The sequence below is a fragment of the Hesperophylax consimilis genome, chromosome 6, assembly GCF_061612785.1.
Source record: "Hesperophylax consimilis isolate HC1 chromosome 6, BYU_Hcon_1.0, whole genome shotgun sequence".
NCBI lineage: Eukaryota > Metazoa > Arthropoda > Insecta > Trichoptera > Limnephilidae > Hesperophylax > Hesperophylax consimilis.
The window spans coordinates 24456070-24477291 of NC_142841.1; the positions used below are offsets into that span (position 1 = coordinate 24456070).

Genomic DNA, 21222 nt, shown 5'->3' on the forward strand with positions numbered 1-21222 from the left:
TGTGTAAACTTAAAATAATAATGATTTCTCACCTCATTTCCAAGGATTTTTTAAATATTCCATATATTTCTTCATTTTTAAGATGTAGTTAAAATAAATACGAATTTAAAAACATGATAAAAATACATATTACATTTTTGTATTTGAAATATAATTTGATATTTAAAAAGTGAAATATTTTGAATTCGAACGTGAAAAAAATTGGAAAAAAGCATGCCACAAACATTTTTGACCAAAACTTTGCATAATTTCAAAGAAATAAAAATTCGAATACAGTCATTTTATTTAGGAACTTTCAAGAAAACGGTCACCTTACTTTCATCTCCTTTATACAAAAAAATATTTAAAAAATTTTTTGATCATGCTTTTAATTTCCTGAAGACAATAGAATTGTTTAACGCATTGCCTGCACATTTTAAAAACGTTTATTTAAATGTTATAAAAAAACATTACTTTAAAGAAGATCTTGTGAAATATTGACTATAAAATTCAATTTTAATGATGGCGTAACCGTTTTTATCTCACTTTATGACATAACATAGAAGTAAATTTTACAAATGCTATCATTATACAATTACCTGTCTAAAACTGACGAAAAATAACCCAAATAAGTTGTTAATATGTTGAATAACATGAATTTAATAAAACATTGCTGCCAAATTAAAAAAAAAAAACGGACTTCATTTTTTTATTGGTACCAACTAGAATGTTAACTTTCACATTCTTTATACATTGTGTTACACAAACAACGTTTCACGAATATGAACTGGTTTTTCTTTGGTAAAGCTGTAAGCCGGTTAGTATTTAAAAATATTATTTTATAACGTTTTAGAAAACGGAATGACTTGCGAAGACAAGAGAGCCGCTCTCGACCAACATAATGAATACAGGATGATGATTGCCAACGGATCTGTGGAAGGACAGCCTAAAGCTTCGAATATGCAGAAAATGGTATTTGTTTACATTTTTCTTCGGATTGGTTTATTGTTTTATTTTGAAGAAGTCCATTTTAAAGATTTTTTGTTGTTGTTTGAAAATAAATTTACTTTAAAAAAGCATTCATATAAAAAAAGTTATACACTATAGTTTTTATTACACGAGACATCTGTATTACCTGCCAAAGGTATTGTTGAATTGCCAAACATTTTTTTTGGCAATGTTTTCATTTTTGATAAATAGAAGAGAGTGTAAGAAATATAATATATATGTAAGATTTTCTGGCCCTAGCCTATCTTTAGTCCTGTTATGATTCGCCCATCTCTCATTACATCTGTCTGTCTATTTGTTTGTTCGTTCCGTTTCCTGAAGGTGACCGCATTAAGAACTCGGCGAAGATTCTTTGTTTTAATTCATAATATTTTTGTTTTTTTTTTTTAACTACCGGCAACTGGGCGTTTATTGAAGTAACATTATCATATACAAACAAATAAGTGACCCGCCTCACTAGAAGATTTCTGTTCTGAGGCAGGTATACATATATGCTTACATATACACATAAATACATACGTATGCATATATTTATGTATCCGTATATATATACCTATTAATCAATATGCACACATAAATTCATACGCGTACATACACATATGTATGTACACATACATCCACACATACAATCACATACGTTTACTCGTGCATGTACATTAGTTGCGCGTGAGGTTTAAAATTGAATAGCCTTAAATGTGTACCCTTCACCCCCCTTTGCCCCTTGTCCCCTTTCCATGATCCGGGCCAAAGACAAGGAGTATTGTTATCAGTGTTATCGTTGCATTCCCCGCGAACATTCGTGTCATATTGAAACCCGCATATGTTGAACTCGGCTGTGATTATTTTGGAGCACAATCGTCCAGTGAAACGTTTTTACCCGCCGCAGTGAATTTCACTGTGTTTTTGTTTGTGTTAAGTGAGTGAATGTTAATCTTATGCAAACTGATAAGAGAACAGAACCAGCGGCTTAAGGAGAACGAGACCAGGGTAAGTCTTTGGCCTTTCCTACTCATTTTCCTCTTGCAAACACTAAGGCAATTCAATTCGTTTTTGTTTGGCTTAGTCTATATCGCATCCGCAATACCGCAACCCCCCGCACAATTGCGTACGAAAGAGTTGCGCACAACCATACATAATCGTAAAAAAATTTGGATTTCTTATTCGCATTTTTTCAATTGTATGGTATCTACCTGCCTGAAGAATTTCGTCATTAGATTTATCATTGAGCTAGTAACATTTTTTTGACGAATTGTATTATTGTTTAATTGAAACAAAAGTTTTACAAAATAAATGGTTCATAATTAAGCATAAAGTTCATTAAATGACTATTTAGGAATCTAATGTTTTCAGAGGAAATATTGGTTTTCATTTATTAAACAGGAAAATATTGAAATACTTTTTTGGAGACTAGGTCTACTAACAGTAAATCTTCACAGAACAACTACTGATTAAAACATTATTTGTTTATTACAGGTATGGGACAATGCCTTGGAAGACATGGCACAAAAATGGGCCGATAACATGAAATACCAGTACAACCCTAACCCAAAAGATGGTACGGATTCGTTAATCCTACGGAACACTTCTCGTACTTAATTTACCATATTTCTTCGCTAGATTTGCTGAATACACCCTGTGTTTGGTTGCTGTTTTTTAGATCGTTTTCCGGTGGGAGAGAACATAGTCATTTTATCTGGGAAAGGTGCGAATAACGATAGGAGGTGGAGAGATGCTGTGAAAGTGTGGTGGGACGGGAATAAGGATTACACATACGGAACCATCGTAGAAGTTCAACTCTGCAGGCAGGTAATGATCTCGATTTGCTTCACATATTTTTATTTCTCAATAATCTCAGTAACAATAAAATAATAATAAAAAATCTTCAAATGTTCAAAGTATTCGACAAAGAGCTGTCAACATGTTGTATCGCCCGCTTTTGATCGAACCCCCTCTGTTTCAAAATCAATTGTACTATTGTTTTAAATAAACGTTGATTTCTATTATAATAATTTTGTTGTTAGAAAATGTTATCAAATGTCAACCCCAATTAATTTAATTTATTTAAAATCAATTTAGTAATATAAACAATTATATATCATGGACTTACAAATGGTTAATTTACTGGTAGCATGTTATTTTAAATGAACATATGTTGAAGACAATTAATCAATTAAAAATAAATATTTGAACATATCCATTAAAAAAAAGATATTATAAGGATTAAGGCTAATAATTATTAATTAATACAAACATAATTGCCACTTCAATATTTTTATGTATGAACAAAATCGGTAAGGTGCCTTATATTTATTTTTTAATTTACGATTTATAAAATTTAGTATCGTTAAATAAAGAATGCAATATTATTAATTTCTATTACGTCTCATTATAAAATCAACAATGTTCCTCTTATAAAGATGTCTCGTATCAATGAAGAAAATTTAACATTTGTCCCACATATCAATGAAGTAACAAATGAGGCTATTAAATGTTTGGGATTTATTATAAGAACAGTAAAATATTTTGTATAATTTTATTTTTTTAGATTCTCTTCACTGCCTCGGTACAAAGAAATTTAGAATACAATTTCACTATCTGGTATAAAGCAAACAAAATTTAAATCTAGAGAGTTCAACACACCTTTTTAAGGTTCATCAATTTTAAACTATCCATACCCATTGACCAAATTAATATATTAATTAAATGAAATTAATGGATTTAATCAACTTATCTTGGAGGAGAACCATGAGCGATTCGGCACTTTTATTCAAATTAGTTAATCGGCTAATGATGCACCTGACTTAAGTAAACTAATAACGTTACCAAATACAACACGAGACACGAGACTTCCTGAGTTGTTCTTTGTTCATTCATCTAAAAACAACCATATTATTAATGCCCCAATCCAAAGGCTAAAAGGCTTGGAAATTAATTCAGTTCCGTTGATATTTTCATTTATTCCATACTAAAATTTAAATCAGAAATTTTGTTTCGTTAACATTATATTATTATATAATCGTAACATTTTTATTTATTTATGTAGTCAATACCTATTTTTGAATAAATGAATGAATGAATCAATAAAAAAATAATTAAATAAAAAAACATAAATAAATATAAAATCCATTATCATGCAATGTATAAAAGAAAACCAACAACATTCGAAAGTATAGGCGTTAGGTTAGGTTTGGTTAACGCGTTAAGTTTTGTTGACATTTAAATGTTTGGACAATGTCTGAAACTGAACTTATTATTATTCTGCGATGTTTTACTAATCATTTTTAAAAAAAATTTTACTAACACCTAGGTACGTGATATTTACAGATTGTTTGGGCTAATACCAACCGTTTAGGCTGTGGGCAGCGGCGTAGCTACCTAGGGGCTACGCGGGGCAGTGCCCCGGGGCCCTCAAGCTCAGGGGGCCCTCGAATCCTTACCAGAAATCTCGATCGAACTGAACTTTTGGAAATTTCTCCCATTTTCAAAATAAATATGACAGGTTGCAACTTGCAACCCCACTTTAATCATGACGACTTAGTAGAGAGAAATTCAAAAGTTATGCCTTGGGAATTCCCTTAAATTCTTTCTGTAGGTTGGCAGTGATAGTGATATGTGCGTCATTCCCCAACGACATTTGTAGCGCATTAAAATATGGATAAAAGGAAGAAACCCAGTGGTGAATTTAAACGCAAACAAGGCCAAGAAAGAGAAGATAGTAAACAAAAATTGCCCAAAATTGACAAGTTTTTTAGTCAGCCTTCTGCAAGTACATCTGGCCAAAATATTTCTATTGATAGTGACTCAAATAATGTGGTAACTGCAGTGTTGGTTGAGAAGCCTACTGAAGAAGATTCGAAAATTATTGCAGTTGGAGATACCTCCGCCGCCGATCATGTGAACGTGGATGATGTTTGCATGACACACATAAGAGCGGAGGGTTTGGAAGAACCACAGACCTCTACATTTTTCGAAAATGTGTACGACAAATCTTCTTATGACTTGGGAAACTTCACGAACCAAATAATAAGTGATAACGAAAAACGTCAAATTCTTGATATGGGGCCTTTACAGCCTTCAGGACCTTTTCCAACAGACATCAACCAGAACAATAGGTGTTTTTCAAAATCGTACTACTTTTCGTGTTCTAAATATGGGCCAGTTAAACGTTTTTGGTTGTGTTAAAAAATATTCAGATATAATAGGCCCTTGTTTTTCACTTCAATTTATTAATATTTACCATCTAGTTTTACCTCAAATAACTCATGCATGGACTGTTCACCAATTATGTAAGGAAATAATGAGTAAATATGGAGTGCTAGAATGCGACCTAACGGAAGTATTTACAGCAATGTTATTATTCTTTACAATTCCTGTCACTTCTGCAGCAGCTGAAAGGTCATTTAGCAAATTAAAAATAATAAAAAAAATATTTAAGAAATAAGATGGGCCAAACACATTTATCGCTAATAGCAATTGAAAACAAAACCGCATCAAGCCTGGATTTAAACGAAGTCATTGATACTTTTGCGAAAACTAAAGCTAGGAAAAAATTGTAAATATAATTGTTATTTAGTCAGTTGGTAGGCACGACCTTTATATAATAAACCCTTGAATCTTCTCTATTTTGTTTTATTAGCCAAACCTACACCAAGTATTAATTGTAATTTATGTTGTTACTGTTTAATATTTTTACTACCTGCCCTGCAGTCTGTAGTGCACAAAAAAGAGCTTAAGTAGCTTAGCATTTTTAAAGTGTTTGTATATTTCATAATTTTATTTGATAAAACCTAATCAGTTTACATAGCAGTGGGGCCCCATTTTTTAATTTGCCCCAGGGCCCTTGGTTACCTAGCTACGCCACTGGCTGTGGGTACACCTTCTTTGTAGACAATGAAAACACGTACCACAAGAAATACGTCTGTAATTATGGACCAGGGTAAGTATATAATAATATATAATATATATAAGTATATAATAATATATAATATATATATAATATATATAATCATAATTTCATCTCTGGAACTATACATAATCCACCTATTTTGAAAGAGATTAACTTATATGTCCCAGACAAGTATACTCGTGGAAGGTCCCATACCCTTTTTTATGCTCCAAAAGCGAGGACTTCTGCCTATCAGAACGCCCCAGTCAACAGAGCGACTGAACTGCTCAACGAGTCTGCATTGACCATCGACATTTTTAACGTAACCTACAGGCAGTTTAACAATTATCTTTTGACGTATGTCACAAAGTAGTGAAACTGACCTTTTTATGTGTTTTGCTATACTTTTTGTCTAATTTGTAATCTTCTCCATAATGTATTGGTGAATAACCGTTTTACGGAGAACATGAAAAAATAAATAAATAAATAAATAAATATACATATTTTACAGCCTTCATATTAAAAAAAAACCTATCATATTTTGCAATGATGCTATTTTGAATACCGTATCGTATTCATATTGCTTCTACATAAAATTAAGCAAGCTTCAGTTGATGCACCAAACTTTTTATTCCAAATTAACATTAAATTGTCGAAATGCTCTGCACAGTGCTCGCCCAGTTTTCTGAGAGACTATCTCTGGCTTAGATGAACTCTTTTTCCTGAGGTGGTCACTCACATGGAGTTACACCAAGCATATCAATGGAAGATATGCTGGGAAAATTGCTTACATATATATATAAATATATATATTTTTTTTTACATTTTTACACGTTTCTTCCCCATTACTAACTACCACATTAAAAACCATTTGGTTACTGGACTTAGGTGATAAATAATCATTATACATTTTCAGTGGTAACGTAGATGGACAGTATCCATATGAAATCGGAAAAGGATGCAAAAAACTGTGTTGCACTGGTAACCAATGTAAACATCCCTATGGAAATGGGTGTTAACCTGTTCAGTATACAAAGAGAAGAGTTAGTGCCTGCTAGAACCATCAATAATTTAAACCTCCAATTTCAAACCCTATTCCAAATTCAATGTATCGATTTTATTTATAAAATCCTCTTAGATAAATTAAATTTATTTAATTTATCTATCTAAGAGGTAAACAGCACTCTCCCCAAAACGGTTTTTATGTATTTTGTTTTTTAAATAATGTATTTTATTTATAATTTTATTTTGTTTTAGTTTGCTTAAATTCATTTTTGATTCGATGTAAAAATCTGTACACGATCAATGGTTCCATGAACAAAATACTGTGGGACTACTTTAATATTTCCCACCAATAGCAACACTGCCTCGCGGAGTAATCTGTCGATCACCACAATTACCGTCGATCATGACAAAGCAAATCCATTCCGGATTTTGCGTTTGTCCCTACCAGTCTTCTCTCTCTTTGCCTTTATCTATTGCCACCGTTTCCCGTGTAAAATCCGAAACCGCATTGGCATGTTTAAGGTTGTCGCACACGCATAGTCGTTCAGAATACTTTGTGTGAAACCTTATACTGCAACGTGCATTAATCAGCATCATAACGGCATCACCTCACCTCGGGACAAGATAGTGAACGGCATGCGATGCGTGGTCAACTCGTAGTTATCGCCGCAGCGCTTACATCTCGCCGTGACCGTCGCGCGATGTCGCGTGATGTCGCGCGGTACGCAGTTGCGTCTCCCCCAGCTAACGATATAGGCCCGACGAGCTGCCTGTCGTCCAGCCGTGACCGCGACGCCGCACCGACACCTCGGAGGTGCTTAGCCGCTCCAGTGTAGAGCTTGCGTTGCGTTGACAGCTGGTTGACGGCGAGGCAGTGCCGATCCGATGCCGAGCTGATACGTGTGCGATAACCGTAATACAGCTTCGGATGAATTTGAGCCCGTCGTCCCACGGGTCGGTAAGCAATCGACATAGACCGAATGCTGCAATACCCAGCGCATTTATTATATTAAATTATACATAGTTGTAGGTACCTCAAAATGTTTTAGTAGTTTGGTATGGGATGAAAATTATTGATTTTATTCCTTACTAAAGATCTAAGAATGAGTAATTATAAAAAAAACATAAAAAAGAAACCAATTGTAAAAATTGTAAAATTAGTATTGAAAAAAATAATAAATTGAATAGATTTAAAAATAACAATATAAATATTTGTGTTTTTTCGTTTTGCCACTAATTTGAAAATTTCGTTTTTGAGAATTCAACGAAGAACTACCACATGCGTTACACTCTCCATCCAGGGTATTTTTAGGATGCGCCTTTAGGTTTAACTAGAGAATTTGAAAATAATATCTATGTTGATAATGCTCAGAAGCTACAACTTACCCTGTGCAAGCACGTGATAAGCAAGGTCGATATACACAAGATTCCATTTCGGACGCAAAACATATTATATCAAACCTGTGTATTTTTGTTTAAAAAGCAGGTTAGATTTTTTCGTCGCTGATTCTCGTTCTAAGTAGCCTAAATAGCGATAAATCGCCTTCGTTGGCAACACTGGTGACCGCGCGCAAGCTGCATTGTTTGTTTTACCGCGTGCCCGCGACACTTTTTCAAATTGGCGGATTGGCGGGTTTTTTGAAAATGGTTCACGCGGGCCACTTATAATTCGTTCGCGAGCCACATTGTGGCCCGCTGGCCTGGAGTTGGGCAGCCTTGCTTTAAAACAATGCTTATTATATTACCGTCAATGAAACCAACCACATACGTAGTGTATTCCGTCAATTAATATTAATCACTATAAATACGCCGGAATTACTAAATTATTAACACATTCTTGCCATCCGTATCACGGAGGCGATATTCCTTTTTGTAAAAGGCGGTTTACTGTTGTTTTCTTCTCTTCTAAATAGTGCATAGACAGTGAAACGCATCAAGATGCACTACTTCTCAGTGGTGCTCGTCTGCATGGGGTTCGTCGTTTCAGGCAATTTTCAGAAAATACTCGGTGAGTTAATTAATGTTTTCTTTACACGAGTTCTTAGATAATTTTCACGAAAATTAGCTATCAAAATGGTGTTATTTAGATACTCGCTTGTACCAAGTAAAACAGACATTCGGATGATCGATTAAACTGCATGGGATTATCAAATCATTGCTGTAGTTAATATCCTTGTGAAAATTGACTACTTGTTCGTACTATTACTATGAGTAAATCATTCACTCCTTGGTAATGAAACTTACAGACAAGGCTTCGATAATGTAAAACAAGGAACAGGGCTAGAAATGAGAAATAGGAAAAAATTTGGGAGTGGTTCATCTGTATGTACCCTCAAACCTTTATAGCGTCCATTGGAATATAGTAGGGGACATTTCCCGAAGAAAATCGACCTATAGGGTTGAAATTCCCAAAAAAAAAAATGTTTAAAAAAAATCCGAATTCGAAAAAATTGATAAAATTTGAAAAGCTGTATTTTAGAAACTTTTGAGTCTACTGAGACAAATCTAAGCTGACATATGACAAATTTGGTCTACTTTGGAAATGTTTAAAAAGGTTATGATCGGAATCTAGATCCTCTGGGCTTGAAATCACTAAATAACTGAAAAAAGTTGAAAATTTCGTGGTTTTGTCGATGATAATGTTGCGTTCAGTGCTCGAGGTTGGAAACTTGGATTAATCATTGGGCCAATATCATTAACAACTCAACAAAAATCAAAACTACCAGATCTGACGCAATGTCTGATGTACATGGTTACTGGACTATATGATGTTTGAGGAACGAACAAGGGTTGGGATAGCCGTATTTTAAAGGGCTATTCCACACAGATAAAACATGGAGAAAGCCTATGGCTTATGACAGGCAAATGCGATAACACAATTTGTAAGGTTAATTCACAGTCAGCTTACCGGTTGGCGAACGAAATCTGCATCTCTAGAATCATCTGTCAGCACTGGAACGGTGATCGTTGTACGGTAGCACTCATTATGCTGAATTGGATTGCAATAGTTGCGATAAAATACGTTTAAGGGATTATTCCGATAAATAACCGGCGATAGTACACACATTGGTTTTGACAAGACGAACGTATTGATGCGATTGTACGGCTCACGGCACTCCGTGATTAAAGTTGACGTGTGTGATTTCAAACTGTACAGTTCAAAATCTGCCCATACTATTGGTCAGCACACGGCCTGTCAAAAGCAAATCGGCGTGACGGAACAATATGATCTGATTGATTTTCCTCAGATATCCTTCACGCCATTTCCAAATCATGAATAATAATGTACGAAATGATTATTACAGACCCATTTAGAATTAATCGTAGATCATGATTTTTTTTCGAGAAGTTTTATTTGATATTCTCAAATGTAATAAGAGAGGCATATGTATTTCTGACGTGTCCCAAAGTACTTAGCAATTCAACCTAGACTGCTATTGTTATGCATTCGTTTCATGCAAATGTGACAGTCAATAGAACTTGTTCCGGAGTGCAATTTACATTTTTATGCTTTTGTCGGAGAGGAAAGCTTTATCAACGCATTATTAATTATAGTGTACAATAAAATCTGCAATAATGATCTCGTTCAGCTCGGCACTTAATTCAAAGCACCTGATTAAAACGGTGCCGATAAAGTCATTGTAGTTGAGGAATTTGCATATCTTTTTACTGTTTATGAATGCGTTGCAAAATGCGATATCGCATCACTTCCAAGTAGTATCCATACATTTCCAATTCTGTTTTTGTTGAAGGAAAACTGAGTGTGGCTGGGAATTCAAGTTATACATCTTTTTTCAGATAACGTTGATAAGAAAACGATTTCTGTCTCAATCTTTAAATTTATCCCGAAAATAGTACGGCATTCAATATTTTTATTTTACTATTTTTTAGAACACGGAATGACGTGGGAAGACAAGAGAGTCGCTCTCGACCTACATAATACATACAGGATGATGATTGCCAACGGATCTGTGAAAGGACAACCTAAAGCTTCGAATATGCAGAAAATGGTATTTGATTTTGCTATGGATTTGTTTATTTGATTTTATATTATATAAACAAACAGTGCGTGAATTATAGAGACGAAACAATATACAGGAATAAGATACTTCATGTTGGGTACCTATGATATGTTTCCTCGTAATGTCTGCTAAGTGGTATGTTTATTCCTTAATTACCAGGTGACGTATGTAGTATATAGGTGTGTGTGTGTAATGCATGTTTTTTGTGTGTATGTATATATGCGCATTGAACAGTTTAAATTATTGACGTGATGCAACGTTTGAATTTGGGCAGTGAATCCGAAAAAATGTTAGAGTTTAGACAAATATTATTTAGGGTATGAAGAGATCAGTTAATTGGCGAATTAGATGATGAATTTGTTTTATAATTAAGCGTGTAGAATATCACTTTATGTCGTGTACGTCTCAAAGGTATGTTAACATTAATAAGGGACGGAAGTTCGGTACAGTCGATGTTTAAAATTCTGTGTATAAATATTGAGTCAGCCACTACTCGTCTTTGCTGCAAAGTTTCAAAAGTACATTCAAAGTTATTGTTGAATTTGGAGGCAGTATATTTTATAAATTTGTTTTGTATACGTTCTATATTATCTGTCTTTATAGTTTTATTTTGTAGAACTCCATTTTAAAGAATTTAAGTTTCATTATATTTTGGAAATAATTGTCATTTTATCATTAAAGTTTTTTATATGCGTTTTGTTTTATGAGTAGCTGTTTCGTTTTCTGAAGGCATAGCCAAACTGCCAAATAGTTTAATAAATGTTTCGGAAGGCGAATCTTCTCTCTTTCATTAAAATATCTCAGCATAAATTACATGAATTATAAAAATCTGTTTAAATAATATTTTTTATTAAAGATAAAAAAAACTGACAAAAGAGTAAATTTTATTTACGGACTGTAGCGAAGTCCAATTTTAATTCGACCGTTTTGCATTTCATCTGTCTGTAAATGTGTTGTGTTGGTTCAAGACGGTGACCATTTTAATGGTCTAACAAAATTTATTTTTAAAATTTGTAACCGTCGTAATTATATGGACTTTCTTGTTCGCATTTTTGCAATATTATTGTTGGTTGGTAGGTACCAATAAAATAAATTCAAAATAAAATAGTTATTATTGAGATTGGGACGTTTTCTAGACAAATTGTATAATTTTTTACTCGAAATAAAAAAAGTTACGTGAAATATAAGCTTTATAATTATATATCCGTGTGTGGTTACTTACAAATCTTGTGGATTTCGCATGAATTTTGCTTCAGATGTATTAAATAATAGAAAATTAGAAACATAATTTTTTTGGAAGCGATATCTACTAATAACTGGTCAAACTTTACCGTTCCTTCTCACCTATATAATAATCACGTGCTTGACTCCTCAGATTGTAAATTCTGTCATCTAGAAGTAGAAGCTTTAAATCATATATTTTTGACTGTCCCTCTCTAAACAAATATCCTCTCTTCTATCAAGTTATATCTAAAATTGCCTCCCTCCATTCAACATCTCATCTCTTATAGGTCTGAACTAGACTCCAATTTTAATACCATATAATTTTGAAATTGGCTTAAAAATACCCTTAAAGGGATAAAGACCGAACATTTGAAAAAAAAAATGTTGACATAAACATAATTTTTTATTACAGGTATGGGACGATGCGCTGGCAGACATGGCACAGAAATGGGCCGATAACATGAAATGGCAGCACAACCCTAACAGGCATGATGGTACGGAATCGTTAATCCCACCGAACTTGTGCATCATTCACCTAATTTCTTATATTCATCACTACGATGGTTGCTTGGATGGATTCTCCCTGATGGGCCAAAACCTCCTATGTGATCTACGAGGTTTTGGATGGGTCCTCTGGAGACGGGTGGTGGTCAAATATCCTCCACAAACGGCTGCTTGCTTACTTTTTTATGTTTATCTTTTTTCACTGTCCTTTATCCGCATTTTTAAAAACATATATACAATTTTTATTTTCTTCGGTTTTCTGTTTTTTTCTCCGTAAACGGCTGCTTGCAAACTTTTTGGGTTTTTTATTTTTCACTCTCATTTTTCCGCATTTTTAAAAATATTTATTTATTTTTTCTTTGTAATTCTGATTTTATCCTCCGTAACCGGCTGCTTGCATACTTTTTTGTGTTAATCATTTTTCACTTCTATTACACATTTAAAAAAATATTTATTTGTTTTTTCTTTGGTTTTATGTTTTTATTGTATGTGCCTATCTATGGATTGTTATTTTGTTTATTATTATCTATTTATTTTTCTAACTATTTATCTCATATCTTTTATGTTACTTCAAAATATTATATAATTCTGGAAATTATGGAATATATTGCATTGCACCACTCCTAATATGGAATGTATTGAATTGCACCACTCCTGTATACATTCTGGAAAATATGGAATGTATTGCACCATCCTTGCACACATTCTGGAAAAAAAACTATTACACATATTTATCGCATTACTATTACACAGATTTGACGAAGTCAATGTTGAATCTTACATTAGTTGCTTTCTTTCAGATCGTTTTTCGGTGGGAGAGAACATGTTCACGGTCTATGGGAATGGTGGAGAGAACGATAGGAGATGGAAAGACGCAGTGAAAGCGTGGTGGGACGAAATTAATCTTTACACATATGGACCGATTGTAAATTACCCAGCGGTTTTACATTATACGCAGGTATTTGAGAAAATTTTAAATACGTTATTTTTCTTTCGTTTCTCAACAAGACACGAAATAATAAAAAACGTAAACTAGAAACACTATTAAAATCAAATACAACAAAATGCCGTATACATATTATTTGACCCATAGTATTCAAATGTTCAATAAGAGAAAAATGAAAGAATGAAATAAACCAACGTGTTTATGCCGCTAGAATCATTAGTTTCGGCATTTAAATATATGGATAATGTCAGAAGCTGGACGTTATAATATTCCACCATTTGGTAATATTTATTAGGAAGTATTTTTTAGTAATTTTTCTTTATTTATTAACGCCCTTTTCAGGGCTTTTACATGAGAATATTAAGAAATATACATTATTTATTGTAAATAACTGAATGGCTTCATTAACAACATTTTATATTTGTGTAAAGATAAATTTAAGATGTCCACTGACTTGGTATAATTGTTTCCCTCCATGAATCTGGGCAAAGACGAATACATTTTTTTATTTTTTTTTTATTTAAAAAGAAAGACAAACATTCCCGGGTTACGAATAAACCAACAATGTTTGAAAATCTCCTACTACCACCACAGAAAGCCGAAAATGTTGCTTGTGTTGTGATGGAGGACTTAGCCAGCCGAGGAATCGAACACGCGACGCTCGGGTGAGACCCAAGCGCTATGCCCACTCAACCACTGACCGGTAATATTATTTTATTTATTATTTTATTTATTTATATTTTATTTATTCCCAGAATTTCTGCACTGAAATAAATCCTGACTATATTACGTTGTGGAATTTGAAGGCATATCATTTCTAGCAATACCAGACTATCAACTAAATCATTTAACTAAGTCCTCCATCACAACACAAGCAACATTTTCGGCTTTCTGTGGTGGTAGTAAGAGATTTTCAAACATTGTTGGGTTATTCGTAGCCTGGGAATGTTTGTCTTTCTTTAAAAAAAAAAAAAAATTAGAATTTTATATGGAAATACCAATTCAGTGAAAATTCTTCTGTCTGACAATTTGAGCATATTCATATAATTTAACAGAGTGTTGTAGTAGTAATAATTGCTGGAATACCCATTTTAAAAGTTATAAAACATTTTATTTAGTAACTACATTATATTTACAGTTGGTCTGGGCTAATAGCAACCGCGTGGGCTGTGGGTACACCTTCTTTTTAGATAAGGAAACATACCACAAGTTATACGTCTGCGATTATGGCCCAACGTAAGTATCTGTATATTTTACAACTTTCATAATAAAGAAAACCTATTTCATTCTTCAATAATGCTATTTTGAAAACGTGGTGGTTTATAAATTGTACGACGCCAAAAATTGGTCATAAATGGTCAAAAAACCAAGCAAAACAGGCAGCCATCAGTTTGGAACAAAACTCCAGAGAACCAGCAAACAGGTTAATTAGTCTGTTATTTTTTTTTTCACTCAATAGCAGATCTAAGGCACCTCGGTCAAGAAGGTCAGCCAGACGTAAACTTTCTGAAGTATTGCTTCTACACGAAATTATGCTTGAATTGTTGATGCACCAAATTTTTTGTCCTAAAATTAACATTGAAGTATCTGCTGTCCCTGCACAGTGTACGCCCAGCTCAAAGATGCTAACTCTGGCTTAGATGCCTGAGCTGGTCACTTAGAGTTACACCAAGTACATCAATGGAAGGCATGTTGTGAAGATTGCTTCCATAATATAAAAGAAACCACTTTTGCATTCATACACATTTCTTCCCCTTTACTATAGTATTAAAAACCCTTTGTTCAGTGGAATTGGATAATAAATTGTCATTGTATTTTTTCAGGGGCAACTTTTTAGGACAGTATCCATATAAAACTGGAAAAGGATGCGAAAAACTATGTTGTACTGGTGACCAATGTAAACGTCCATATGGAAATAAATGTTGACCCATTACAAATTTGAAGAAAATAGTTGGTGCTTGCTTAAAGCAGCAACTATTTTTATTTCCTCTTCGATCCCGATTTCAATTTAAATTTATTTATGCGTAGTTTTTTTTGGTTTTAGTAAATTTATTTTCGTTTTTTATTTAGAGCGAAAATTTGTACCCAAGAAATCAATGGTTCGATGTTCCAAATCATTCAATTCATCGAAAAAATATCAGTATTTCATTCAGAATTGTATTGTCCATCTAAAGTAAACAGAACTCTTTTCTGTGCGGATTGCAATTGTATTATCTGCATAAGGTAAATAGAACTCTTCCCTGTGCGGCTTGTAATTGTATTATTTATCTAAGGTAAACAGAACTCTTCCCCGTGCGGCTTCATCATGGAATGCATTCTGCAAAAATAAATCTAAGGTCACTATTAATATGGAGGTAAATCAAATTTGAGAACGGTTTTGTGGCCTCTTATGAAATAAATAAAATAGACATAAGACCATTGACTTCTTGGGTACAGAAATTTAAAAAAAAGTATATTTATATTTATTTTCACACTCAAAGTAAACAATTACAGTTTCTGTCTTGAGAAAAAAAATAGGTATTGTACCAATGTGCAATAAAAGTATGTCGTTGTCAGTGGGTATTAATTTGATAATAATAGTCGAACATCTAATAGTAGGTATTTACTCAATTAAATGTTCAGACTATGTTGTGTATAAAGCTTCGGGCTTTCAGACACAGATGGCAGTGCTCTTAGTTTTAGCCTCCGACGACAGAGGGCGTCTCAGCTTTAGGTTAGATTTGATTGGAATCCCACTGGGAGACCGAATCTAGCTAGTATCTACCGATAAAGATTGACCAACGCGGTTATATTGTACACGCGATATTCTAAATAAACCAGTTAATAACAAGTAACCTATTTATTACTGAAAGAGGTATCTTCCATCCAAGGAGTGTTGGGAGTCTGTGGCAAGAAGTCCACGGCTGTATATCCTGAATGAGAGAACATCACAGCTGGCGCAGTCGAAGGATAACTGGAGAATTTTTTTTTTGTTGTCACACGGCAGCAGAATTTTGTCAACCAGGAACGTGAGGGCTAAGTCACGGGTGACTTCCAATTGTGTTTTCCTTCGTGGAGAAGGGAGACAAGATTGGTTATCCAGGGCCGTGGAGGCCTAGGTTCGACGATTTCTGTTCTAGGAATTAAGAGGCAATTTACCAGAGGACCATTTTAACAAAGGAAAATAATCCATTGCCAAGGCGAGCGGTGGAGCTAATTTGGAACAATAAAACATTGCCAGGACGTGCGGTGTTTGCAGCATATATCTATTGCCAATGCGAGCGGTGGATAATAACAACTTTTGAAAGAATTTCTGAAAGACTGGCGGCGGAAAGAAGAGTTCCTGAGTTAAGTAGTTGTTTTTTTTGTTGGAGGTTATTGTTCCGGGTTTTGTTTTTTTTTTCTTGTGTGTTTTTATTGTGGTCTGTGCTTCGTGTAGATATGGAATCGGGAAGAATTCCGAGTTTTAATCATCTCGAGGGAGATTGGTTCGTGTTTAAGCTTCGTCTAGAACAGTTTTTCGTTATAAATGATGAGATTAACGCGGATAAAATAAGGGCGTTTCTGTTAAATCTTTTGGAGCCGGATACACTCTCTTTGTTGATAAATTTGTGTTTTCCACTTAGTGTTACGGACGTATCGTTTGAAAAATTATGGGCACTTCTTGAAAAACATTGCAATAAAAAGCGTTCAGTACTCAAAGAACGCGAAGTATTTTTTTCAGCAAGACAAGAGGCGGGCGAATCCATTAAAGATTTTGGGGTTAGATTACGATCTTTGTCAACTTATTGTGAATTTGAAGCTAGGTTGGAGAAAAATTTAGTAGATATGTTTGCCATTGGATTATTACCGGGTCGCATTAAAGACAAGATTTACTTGGAAGGGCTGAAATTGTCACTTAGCGAACTAGAGGAAATAGCTAATAGTATGTCAGTTTTAGACGTTCCAAATAATTCAGTTAAATCAGAGGTTAACATCATCAGTAAGAATACTAGCAATAGGCATTTTTCTAAGGGCAATAAACAAAAGTTTGCCGCGAGTTCATCTGTAAACAAACCGACGTATACAGTACCATCGGGTGCGAAAACCCAGTGCCGAATTTGCAAGAAAACGGGTCATTGTACTAATTCATGCAAATTTCGCAATGCGAGATGCTGCAAATGCAATGAAGTAGGTCATCTGCAAAAATATTGTGTGAATAATAACTTTTCAAATAGTGTAAATCCAATTGTTGAGGATTTTTGTTGTAATAATCATGTGATAGCTTCAGTAAAACCGTTCACAGCAGACATTATAATGAACGACAAGCATTTTAGAGCGATGGTCGATTCGGGATCTTCGTTAAGTGTAATGCAGGAAGAAATCTTTAAGCGTCATTTTGGTTCATTAAAATTATTGGCGGATAACCGTATCATTACTGGGTACGCAGGGAATCCTTTGAAAGTTATTGGCAAAGTTATTTTTGACGTGAAGTTCAAAAATAAAAACAAGAATGTTACATTTATAATTGTTGCGGGAGGTTCAGATCTAATTGTAGGTAGAGATTTCATGGATATTTTTGGGTTAGAAATCGCTTCAGTACAAAATACAATTAATTCGGAAGACGATCTAAGTTCCGATTTCATAGGCTATATAGAAAAGTGTGAACACTTAGATGTAAAGCGTATAGTCTCAGCGACAGGCTCAGACCCAGAAATTCAAGGAATTTTAGGGCATCTTCGTAGAGGGTGGCCCAAGTGGGTAAATCGCGACAGTTTTTTATGGAAATTCTGGATTAAAAGGAATGAATTATCTATTGAAAATGATTGTTTGTTTTGGGAACATAGAATTATAATTCCAAGTTCGCTTCAGAGTATAGTTTTAGATTTGTTACACAGATCGCATTTGGGCATTGTAAAAATGAAGGGATTAGCCAAAGGTTATTTTTGGTGGCCGTCAATGAACAAGGACTTAGAGAAAATCGTTCAAAGTTGCAAAGATTGTGCAGCAGTTAGGCCGTTACCACCTAAGAGTCATTTATCAGTCTGGCCTAATTCAGGATCAGCATGGAAGAGGCTGCATCTGGATTATTGTGGGCCAATTTCGGGGAAAATGTTTTTAGTTATTTGCGACGCTTTCTCAAAATGGGTAGATTGCGTGGAAATACCGAAAGCAGACTCAAGTCATACGATTAATGAATTGAAGAGAATTTTTTCAAATTTTGGGTACCCGGACTGTATTGTAACTGATAATGGAACCGTTTTTACTAGTCAGGAGTTCAAAGATTTCTTAGAGTATAATAATATTGAGTTTTTAACAACGCCAGTGCGTCATCCCCATAGCAATGGGCAGGCTGAAAACTCGGTAAAAACAGTAAAGAATTTTTTAAAGAAAATTCTTGTTAATAACGTACTTAAGTCAAATTATAAAGATAGATTATATGAATTTTTAAGTGATTATAGGAATATTTCACATTCCACAACTGGAATTGAACCCTCAGTGCTAATGTTTGGTAGGAGATTAAAATCAACCTTTAGTAGCCTTTTACCTAAAAGTTTTGAAGAAAACGTAGCAACCTCGACAGAGAATTTAGCGAATGCGAATATTAATAAAGGTCAGGAAAATCAGTTTAGGAATTTCGGTGGGGTTGTTTGTAAAAGTTTTCAGATAGGTCAGAAGTGTTTAGCGAGAGACTTCAGACAAGTGAATAAATGTTCTTGGGCAAAAGGAATTGTTGAAAAAAGACTGGGAAAAAAACTGTATATTATTAAAATTGTGGGGACACAGATGTCGTGGAAAAGGCATATTGATCAACTGAGAGGATGTCCGCAGCACAGGGAGGAAGAGGCAGAGAGTGAACCTTTCGCGTCTGATATGACGAAATGCTGGGCAGATGAGGTTGACACGTCACTCCTTTTGAGAGATTTTAACCGGTGTTCTCTTGATTTCAGGTCTCCAGGGAGAAACAGAAGCCCACTACAAAATGAACCAGCACCATGGGCGGGACGACTTTGTCCCAGACGTCTTTGAAATGACCTCCAGGGAAAGAATCAGCTACTTATAGAGTCAACATCTTTTTGGAGTAGAGTCAGTGCTTAATGAATTATTTAATTTTGTGTGTAATGATATATTTTCAAATATTTAGTTCTTGATTTTAATAATATTGATTTTAGTGACATCTGTTTGCGATTGTATAGATTCGTGATTTTAAAAATAATACTGTAACAATGAAATATCGTAGACAGGTTTCTAGTTTAGCAGGGGGAAGATGTTGTGTATAAAGCTTCGGGCTTTCAGACACAGATGGCAGTGCTCTTAGTTTTAGCCTCCGACGACAGAGGGCGTCTCAGCTTTAGGTTAGGTTTGATTGGAATCCCACTGGGAGACCGAATCTAGCTAGTACCGATAAAGGTTGATCAACGCGGTTATATTGTACACGCGATATTAAACCAGTTAATAACAAGTAACCTATTTATTACTGAAAGAGGTATCTTCCATCCAAGGAGTGTTGGGAGTCTGTGGCAAGAAGTCCACGGCTGTATATCCTGAATGAGAGAACATCACAGACTATAATATATATGATGAAGAAATTCCTACCACCATTGAAATATTTAAAATACAAAATTAATTCAAACAATTTTTCTCCGGCATTAGAATAATTTGAAACAAAGTAGTTAAAGCTATTATTCTACAATATGGAACCATACAACATAATTATTATTGGTTTTAGGTTCTTGTTCTTATTATCACATATTTTGATTAAAATAAATATTTCCCACTTGTAACACCTATCTTTTATTTGGCCATATTAGCCATATTAAAGACGTGCATTTTTTGTATCAACTACGAATGGTCGAAACGGTGGCGGTGATTCAGTAACAAATTATAGAAATTTTAGTAGCACAGAAAATAACAAAGCAATTGGTAAACGAACGTCATAATGTACCTAAAACCAACACAACAAGAAACAGGAATCCCTAGTAAGGAGGCCTATATAAAATTAATTCACATCAATAATATATATACTGAGTTATATATGTTCTCCTAGTGAGGTGTTCACGAAACACTACATCTAATATGTAATATGGTACCATGTTAAGATGCTAAAAAAGATAAAGAAACATTTCCAAAAAAGTTATTACAGGTATAAAAGAACTCCTATTGTAAGAAAAAAAATTGAAGATTGTATAAAAAATCCCCGGAAAATGTGGCAAATAATAATTTAAATAACCAGTTCTAAATCTACCAACGTTACATCAATTGACGAGCTGAATATAAACAATGTCCCCAGGACATACGCTGATAATCCTGACCAAATTCTTGAATGCGTCAATATTTTTTTCTTAAAATTAGGATCGAATTCAGCAAAACAAGCCACGCAATTTATGCAAGCAAACGAACCTTCTGACCAGAGAAAGAAGCTTGAGTTCAAAAAATCACAACTCATGAAATCAAAAACATAATATCTTCTCTAAAATCAAATGTATCTTCGGGGGAAGACTTAATCACAACCAATGTAATAAAATAATCTAACATAATAACTAGTTACTAAATTAACTAGTTAATCTTTCTATAAATGAAAGCGTTTTCCCCAGAGCTCTCAAAAAACTATTGTTTTACCAATATTTAAACAGATATGTAAAAATGACATAAACAACTATCGACCAATTACTGAATAATTTTTCAAAACT

The 21222-nt window shown here is 34.0% G+C and overlaps 2 protein-coding genes across 2 annotated transcripts in view; one reads left to right on the plus strand and one right to left on the minus strand.

Moving 5' to 3' along the window:
• LOC149423118 (tachykinin-like peptides receptor 99D) overlaps positions 1-21222 on the minus strand; it is a 563330-nt gene that overhangs the window by 143011 nt on the left and 399097 nt on the right. The gene's annotated exons all lie outside the window — the stretch shown is intronic.
• On the plus strand, positions 841-19595 carry LOC149423120 (venom allergen 5-like). The gene is made up of 8 exons (XM_089632995.1): positions 841-951; positions 2461-2542; positions 2645-2793; positions 12536-12617; positions 13428-13552; positions 14712-14809; positions 15397-15470; positions 19483-19595. The coding sequence occupies exons 1-8, from the start codon at positions 841-843 to the stop codon at positions 19593-19595; spliced, it is 834 nt and encodes a 277-aa protein (XP_089489121.1).